At 43.1% G+C, this 8,967-nt stretch overlaps 1 protein-coding gene across 2 annotated transcripts; it reads right to left on the bottom strand.

The window, feature by feature from the left end:
- Positions 1-5,596: 5,596 nt before the first annotated feature.
- Positions 5,597-8,798, bottom strand: LOC115390889 (coiled-coil domain-containing protein R3HCC1L-like). 2 transcript variants are annotated; one of them, XM_030094932.1, is made up of 7 exons: positions 8,760-8,798; positions 7,801-8,295; positions 7,490-7,677; positions 6,989-7,059; positions 6,716-6,811; positions 6,400-6,540; positions 5,597-5,705 (listed from the first exon to the last, which is right to left on the bottom strand). In XM_030094932.1, the coding sequence occupies exons 2-7, from the start codon at positions 8,269-8,271 to the stop codon at positions 5,653-5,655; spliced, it is 1,020 nt and encodes a 339-aa protein (XP_029950792.1). In that variant the 5' UTR covers positions 8,272-8,295; positions 8,760-8,798; the 3' UTR covers positions 5,597-5,652. The 2 variants fall into 2 exon arrangements, with proteins under 2 accessions (XP_029950792.1, XP_029950793.1); XM_030094933.1 differs by having other exon boundaries at positions 8,742-8,792.
- Between the last annotated feature and the right edge of the window lie 169 nt (positions 8,799-8,967).

The following is an 8,967-nucleotide window of genomic DNA, read 5'->3' as shown; positions in this document are numbered from 1 at the left end:
AATTTAATAGGGAAAATGGAAGAAAGATAATCTTATTGACACATTTTTCTGTAGGCTATCTCTTCATAAACACTGCAGACAAAGTATCAACACGTCACAGTGTCGAACATAACCTGAGTATTTTGAGCAGGTTTTTGTAGCACCGGCCATTTTCTAATTATCCTTAATCATATGAAACACCAAAACAAAATGTGTGGCACAAGGGAACACATAAGCACAAACTTCACCGACAGTTTAAAACAAGCCAACCATACAACACAATAAACTTGATCTACTCTAAATATTGTTGTTCGCTGACAGCCAAAGTACATCTTGAGAAGTTGGAGCTAATCTCAGTTGAAATTGGACAAAACAGGCATGGAAAAAAAAAAAAAACACTGGAAGACAAACAAGAAATAATCACTCACACACACAATGAATTTAAGCAGAATCTGGTTGGATTATGTGAGAAAACTGAAGAACCCAGAGATGGTCAGGCTCAGTAAACAGATCAAAGCTCCACACAGAAACATCCAACATCCAGGAATCAAACCTCTTGGACAGCTAGCAGAGCAGACCACTGCACCAAGTGACCATTTTCTGTGAATTCAGGTCTCATCACACTTAAGTGAAAATGAAAATGAATGAAATTATCACTTGTTCTACTGGATTAGCAACAGATGAATGTGAAACAGGCCAAACATGGTTCTTGTTTTGGATGTTATAAAAGTGGTTTTCATTCCAATCTCAACTTGAACAACTCTTTACAACCTCACAAACTAAAATACACAAAAGCTTTAAATACCCCATAGTGGTTGATGGTATTATTTTATTTGGCATATCCAGCGAGCTGAAGAGCTTGATGGGACATTGCTTTAAAATCTGCAGAGTAGATGGTGAATGACTGCAATGTGACCGTCACATCAGTCTCAATCCTTCAAGGTTCGTAAATTAAAGAAAATATTGGGATGTGTTACATAAACATTAAGGCAGTGTTCAGAATCCAGAGCACATCTGGAAAGGACAAGTTTTCAAGTGAAAACGTATTTTTTTTGTGTTTTTATTTCACGGCTAAGTCTTGAAAACAATGTATATTAACATGGAAAGAGCTGGAATGCTGAGAGCGATGTGGTCATGTCAGGACACAAGTTGTTCCTGTTGGTTGTTTTTGTTATGAAACCACACACATGCACAGACAACACTATTCCATAAACAGTGGCAATGGCGAGTACATGGACGGACTTTCCCATGGACAGACGACAGAATGGTGATGAAGAAAGTTTGTCTGGCTTCACTCCGGTGGTTCAACCTTTCTTCCAGGTCAACTCAGGGAACTGCCGAGATGAAATTTTGGGGACCGCTCGCGTTTGGCGACGGCGTTTTGTGACCCAGCGTCACACTTGGTCCATGACATAACTTTTCAAGTCTCCGTGCTGCGGAGTTACGACCACGGCGTTCTCTGTTGTGGTTTGAGTTTGTGTAGCTGATCTAATGTGTGCGAGGCACCGAGCAGCCGGCTCTGTGGCGCGTCGGCCCCTCGAGAAGCCGCAGCAAAAGCATAAGATTATGGGCCGGGCTTCAGATCTCACACGATGATGGGAAAGAGCAGCTCCAGCGCTCTATATGTAATCCAGCTGGAAACCAGGCCGCATTGACGTTCTGTGATTCACGTTTAGAGGCGGGTTATAAAAGTTACAAGGACAACGAGACCAGCAGAGACCTGGACGAGTCATTCAAGGAAAACAATGAATGACAAAAAAGACAAAAGCTTTATGGTGATCAAATAATGTTTAAAAAAATCTGCATTATCAAAGGAAAATATTCAAATTCATCACATTTTTTGAGGGAAGGGAAAGGTTAGGTTAGTCAAAAAATTAAGGCGAACAAAAACATAAATTTTGAGTTGATTAAAACTGAATTCTCCCACTGAGTCTTCTTCATGCTTTTTAGCTGTTGTGATTTGTTGTGATTTAAAACAACTTTGAATCTGCAGTTGAAAAATGAAAAAAGAAAGAAAGAAAGTTAACAGTTGCATTCACTCTGGAAACATTTCTCAATGCATCTCCTAGTATTTGCCGACTTAAAAAGAAATTGAAAGGTAATGATGCCTCCTCCGAGGCTGCTGCGCTTCAATCAGGCCTCCAGGAGCGACGTGGCAGCGTGACAGCCGTCCTCAACCACATGAGCCGAGCCGCTACCAAGGCACATGTGGACCCAGCAGATCTGGATATTCAGCAGTGATATGGTTAAACTGCAGGCTGCGCAATACCGCATTGACTGTCCTTTACCACGACAGAGTCACTAATCTGCAGGGCGACTGGCTCAACATTCCCACGCGCAGGTAGCATTAAAACCCAGTGTGATGTAAAGTTTATCAGCCGACAAGGAGCGACAAATTTACAGCTCTTTTCGAGAGTTGGCTGAAAACGGTGTAATTATTGGCCGAGGAGCCGAAGGAGCCGCAGCGCCACGCGGTCTGTGGTCAGCCGGGGTGAAGCCGCGATGGAGGCGAACGCCTGCAGCTGTCAGAAAAGTCTCCGGAGGCCGTGATGTGTTCCCCTGTGGAGGAACCGAATGAGAAACCCTGCCTGCAAACCGAGGGAACGTGTCGGAGAATGAGATGAAAATTTAACAAACAACGCCTCTCACTTCAGAACTTGTTAAACAAGTGCAAATCCCAACTTTCCACAAATTAAAAAAAAACACACACACACACACACTTTCTCTGGTTTGAAGCAGGTTGAAGGATACAGACCATTATACAACTGCATATTGCACATTTTAATAAGATATACTGTATTGGATGTTGCGCATTTCAATGTTTTGACTTCTGTTTCAAACTTTTGTTGCAGTATTTTTCTTGTCTGTATTTCTATTTTCTAATTCTATTTTGGGAGATATGTTTTGTCTATTTTCATTTTGGGTGCATGTCTACACCTGGAGAGCCAGGGAGACCAAATTTCAGTTCCGCTGTGTCTTGCATGTACAGCAGAATTGAAAATAAAACTCACTTTGACTTGACTAAACATCTGTGGTGAAGCTTGTCCTGTCGGTCACTTGTGTTTTCTGATCATATGGATATGAACTGGCTCCAGCCCCGTTTGACTATTTGGGGCTATTAATTCTATTTCTAGAATAAAACTCTTGGTGTAATGTGTATGTGAAAATGTATATATATTATGTGAGAGAGAAAATATATTCCAAAGATAAAGTTTTTGCATCATTTATTTAGCAACAGATTTCATTCAAATACATCAGTGTGACAAATAAAACAGAACCGAAATCCATCTCACTGGATTAAGTCACATTAATCTGAGCTGTGATGCTGAACAACCCTGACGAGCAACAACTGTTTGCCCAACATGTATAAACAATGCAAACAGGAAGAAGTCATTTTTTTGGTGTTTAAAACAAAAGGATTTAAGAGCAAACTGGCCGTTTCGTTAATCCCTGACAGCATGCACTGAACGGTAAATTATACAGTTTGGGATTAAAACAATGAACAATCAGAGAGAAGGTGATGAGCACTGGAAACTTGTGTCGTGGAACATTTTTGCCATGCAGAGTAAGACAGACATATCCTCACCAGCTCTGTCTCAACTAAATCACACTGTGTGGTTTTCGATGTTTTATATAGCCAGTTAATTACCATGGTTCCTCTCGTTTTGATGCAGCGCAGCACACTGGGTGTCAGTTCAAACGCTGCAAGCTACCAAAACGTCACATTTAACGGTAAAAGTAAAATCTTTATTAGAGCCAAGGCTTCATGAAAACATAAAATGCAGTGGAGAAAATAAGCATTCGGCACACACTGAAAATTGGTCTGCCAGTCTTAAGGTACTGTATCCGAGGTAAATGGCATTCTGTAGAGGCTTGAAGCAGCTCCAGGCGGATCTCATCCACTCCTGGAACCTTTGCCACCAAGCAGCAGCTTTTAGACTTCACTGCTGACTTCCACCATGAAGACCAAGTGCTGCCGGAGGCTGAGACGACCACATCCAAAGCTCACCCAAGCCAATGAAACGCAGCCCAACCAGAGAGCCGGGACCACAGTCTCACAGATTACCATTCAGAACACACTCTGCCGTCACAGATCAGAACCCTCCGCCTGCTGAAGCCGGGACGTCCAGGCCCGTCTCAAGTCTGCCAGCGGTCATCTGGATGATCCAGAGGAACCATTGGGAGAAGGTCATGGGGTCAGATGAGATCAAAATGCAGTTTTTTGCTATGAACTTCACTCATAAAGGATGACTACAATCTAAAGAACACCATCCCAGCCGAGGGGTGGGGACATCATACTTTGAGGATGCTTTTCTTCAAACGGGATAAGACGACTGCACCGTACTGAGTGGAGGATGGACGGAGCCTTCCCTTATTAAGAGGACTGATGATGGGCCGTAGTTGCGTCTTTCAGCATGACAATGACCCAAAACACACAGCATGGCAACCAAGGAGTGGCTTCAGACCTGAACCCTACAGAAAATCATTACAGGGAGCTGAAACCTGGAAGATCTGCATGGAGGAGTGAGTTAAAAGCCCCACTGCAGTGTGTGCCAACTTGATCCACAACTACAGGAAACATCTGACGAACAAAGGTTTCCATACCAAATATTACCTTCTGTTATTCATGTCATGGAATAAATAGCAAATTATTCATTTAAAAAAAAAATTAAACTGAGACCTACGATAAAAATCATAACAGTGACAGACCTCTCTGTTCTTTGTAAGTTGTGAAAACATGCAAAGTCGGCAGTGTATCAAATATTTATTTCCTCCACTGGTCAGTCAATTATGTGACACAAACAAGCTCGGATTTATTTCATAATCGAAGTTCAAACCACGACAGACCCACATTAAAACACATCACAACGCTTTGAAAACTCATGCCGGCTCACCGGGTGTTTCTTCACAGGCCCCCGCGCACACAAACAGCAGGCGATACAATGAGGCTGGGGTCAAATTACATATGCTGAGGGCCGTTATAACAAAAATCTCCTGAAAACAGTTTTAGACAGAAGATGGTCGAATAAATTAAATAGTGGGTCAGTATTTTCAAATGTTATGTCAATGATTACCAGCTTTGATAAAACTGTGAAAACGAGCATTATCGGTCCTCACTGGCTTCTGCTGTCATGATACATAAATGAGAATTTAAAGATTCCAGGTGTATCTTAAATATATTGGAAGTTCTGCATGATTTTACTGAATTTTAACAATCACTTTAAAAAAAACACCTTTTCATCGAACACTTTCTAAAATTCATGAGCTAATGGAGACGAGGTTTTGGATTTATATACAGGGCATACCGTCATGATTCACTCTTTAAACTGGGTTCAGTGTTCTACAATAGATCAGAATAAAACCTGCAGCCCGGGGCAGGCAGGGTCCTTTTAAAAACACAAAAGGTGAGAGGACGACAGCGTGACGCATTCAACTGATGTAACACTCGCTCTATCGGAGGGCGAAGGACGAGAGGTCCGGCTGCAGCGAAGGATTTTTGCAGGAGGAAAAAAAAAGATGGTGGGAATCCATTTCTGGGAAGTGTGGTGGTAGGAAGGAGTGGCCGGTTAAAAAAAAAAAAAAAAAAAAAAAAAAAAAGAACTGGAGAAACAGAAGTTTTAAGCTTCTGCTGAATGAGGAAATAAGAAAAAAGAAACAAACACCAATTCCCAGTCACTTCCCCTCCCAAGCATCTTCCCTCTGTTTGGCTGCCAAACGCTTCTGTTCTGAAAGATAAAAACCAAGAGGTTCAACTTTACATCGCCGTCTTCAACATATGGAAGGAGGTGAAGACCCGAGTCAGACTGAACATCAGACTGCAAACTAATCTTTGCATAAGACCGTACGTGGCGTCGTCTCCGAGGACACAGTGTTTAGCACATGATGCACACACACACACACACACACACTGACATTTACTGAGCGTAAATAGAGCTCGGCAGTGCAGCCGTGCTCAGAACAAAGGGACTTTTTTTAAGGCTGCTCCACTCCTGGACTGACTGTTCAGTGGACAGCCAGCTGTGGTTTTCTGCGCCTATATACTTATGTTCCATCTGTGAGGGGAAATGACGCTGTGCTGATTATAGACCTGCTGTGAACTGCACAGTAAAGGATGAGCTCTGGCCGCCGCTGGTAAAGTAAGGAAACGGCCCCCACTTGTGGAGGAAACCCTGTGTTACAATTTCTGAAGATGGTCGAGGTTTTGTGCTTCAGAAAATCTGCCTGGACTTCTTGTCGGCAATATTTGACTCGACCTGCTCTGCCTCCGACTGGCTTGTCAGAACTCATGCTGCACGGTAAACAACCACTCGGCAACAGCTGAACCGACCTGAAGACGGACCTCTGCTTGTTTCTGCTTGGAAATGTTGACGTAATAACAATGACGAGGTTCAGCTGACCCTGACTCTAAGACTGACGTACCTCTGGCCTCCTGCAGTTTCTTCCTCTCTGCTTCGCGCTGCTCCTTCGTCAGGTTACTTTTTACACCGAGGGCACCGATCACCAGCTTCCGAGCCAGCGCCGCACTCGTCTGAGGTCTCTCTTTGGCAGGCAGGAGGTAATCTGCAGGCCAGGCGTCAAAGGAAGGAACACAGGAGACCAATCAATCACAGACACGATCGTCAACAGAAACATTCAGAACTTGAACCCATCTGGAGGAGCCAGTTGTCCTAACAAGCACGTCGAAGTCTTAAAATAATTGATTTTAACTTTCTGTGCTGCACAGAGCCATCTGTACCTGAGCAGCTCCGGGCTTTTGCTTTGGTGGCCGAGGAGGATTTGGAGAGCGGACGCAGCTTCATCAGAGGATGTTTGGATCGTAGAGCTTCACGGGCTGAAAATGTTCAACGCAGAAAAGAAGTCACCGATATCAGCTGGTGGCAGCAAAAAGTCCATTTGCAAGATGAAGTTCAGAAGATGTTTGTGGTGAGAAAACGTGTCCCACTGCTGTCCTGACTGCAGAGGATGAAGTGTTATGCTCAACATGAGAGTGAGGCAGAGCTGCACCGACCTGCTACAGGACTAGAGAACAGTCCCAGGGCGTGTGTGTCGTCGACCCACTTAATATCAAAGTCTCTCTTCCTAGAAAAAACAAAAAAGAACATACTCAAGGTGTATTTTGCAAACTTGCCACTGTTTCAGAGGCTGCTTCTCGAAAACAAATAAACGATGGAATGTATTTTCTGCAGTCATATTACCATAATCAGCCACACCGGATGCCAAAGATCATTTGAAGTAGCTATAAAATGCCTCTACACCTCTCACACGGCTTTAATTTGGCATGTGAAACACACCTCTACAAAAAATATTTCTGCCTTGGAAGACGAAAATTTTAAAAAGTGTTGCATTTTCTCTCTCTTCATCTGCACAAATAATAATTCCACCATAAAATCACACTGCATACAATGACATTGTGATTAAGCAAAAGAAAAAACCATGTATCCCCACACAGAACACATCATGGAGTAATTCTGACATATTTCTCAGGTTGACAGATGAACAGTATACATACTGGTAGCACTGAAATAACTTGAGGAGGTCTTCTGTCTTGAAGTCTGTAGGAAAGTCGTAGATCTCCACAATGTGAGCGAGTTCATCCTCCCTGAGGTCAATGTCATCGTCGTCGTCTCCGTCCATGTTGTAGTAATCGAATCTGGGCTCCTGGATTGACGCTTTCTTTTTACCTTCCCTAACAGCGAGCTGGAGGAGGGAAAAGGGAGAGCACACAACACAATGTAGGAACAATGCATCTGAAAGAGGCATCAAGCCTAAAAGATCGGCATCAGTGTTGAGACTGTTGTGGCTCTGCTGTTGAGCTCTCACCTCTTCAAGAAGATGTGGATCCAAACAGTCTCCATCATCGTTGAACAAGGTGTCCCAGCTCTCCTCTTCCTCCTTTTCTTCCTCAAGAGACATCGTTTCCAGTTGAGCCTCCACCTCTACATGAGTTGAAACGGACCCGTTAACCCCCGCCTCCGCATCTTGTAACCGCTCCTCCTTCGCCTCAGGCTTGTCGACGTCGTTTGGTAGCTCTCCTCCATCTCCTCCAGCAAGTGCTGCCTTATCTGCTCCTCCTGCCTTGTCCTTCCTGTTTTTTGCATTTTTTCGAGCCTTGTCTGTGTACCGAGGTCTGGGTCTTGGTTTGCTTTCTCCCTGAGTCTGAGTTTTGTCTTTGGATGCAGGAAGACGTTGCTTGGGGACATACAGGGCTTGATTTGGCTTCTTGGTCTGCTTTGTGGGTGTGGGTGCTGCCTGGGCTTCAGCACAGCCCTCCACTGGGGATGGTACCTCCATGGTCAGGAGATTTCAACAAAACATCTGTGAATGAACAGGAAATAAAATGGTCACTTTTCATGATTCTTACAGAAAAAAACTTAAATAAAATTTACATGTAATAAAAGTGACAGATTATCAATGAAATTCAATTCAATGCTACAAACAATAAGAGAGGTCACTAAACACAGGTAGAGACCACAAAGAAAACCGACGACAGAAAGATGTTGGCAGCTTTCTAAACACGTTTATAGAAGAAGATAGATAAAATAAATGGCACTTTCTTGTACTTGACTCTGCAAACAGAGACATTATAGAGGATTTGTTTCCACGGCTCGCTGCTGTTAGCCGCACAAAGCTAACTCCGCCTCCTCTTAAAAGCCGCAAATGTTTCAATCAGAACCCGGTCACAGCAACAAGACACAGCTGCACAAAGCATAACAATGTGCATTAATTTTCATTCACACATTTTAAAATACAAAAACATTTACTCCGTTCTTTCGGCTCACCCGTGTTCCGTTTGTTTAACAACAGATGATGACGTAACTTGAAACGGCGCAAAGCACTCTGGGAGATATAGTCCATAGAGTGATTTCTCTGCTGACTCATTCTCGTTAAAAAGAAAAGTTTTTTTCGAGAAAAGTCAGTTTGTGCTTTAGATCTTCAATATAAAAGATCTGTTTGTGTATGTTTAAATCACATCAGCTTTAATACATT

Source organism: Salarias fasciatus, chromosome 6 (genome assembly GCF_902148845.1).
Source record: "Salarias fasciatus chromosome 6, fSalaFa1.1, whole genome shotgun sequence".
NCBI classification, from domain to species: domain Eukaryota; kingdom Metazoa; phylum Chordata; class Actinopteri; order Blenniiformes; family Blenniidae; genus Salarias; species Salarias fasciatus.
The sequence above is the reverse complement of the archived record's forward strand: the minus strand, read 5'-3'. Positions and strand labels throughout refer to the sequence as shown.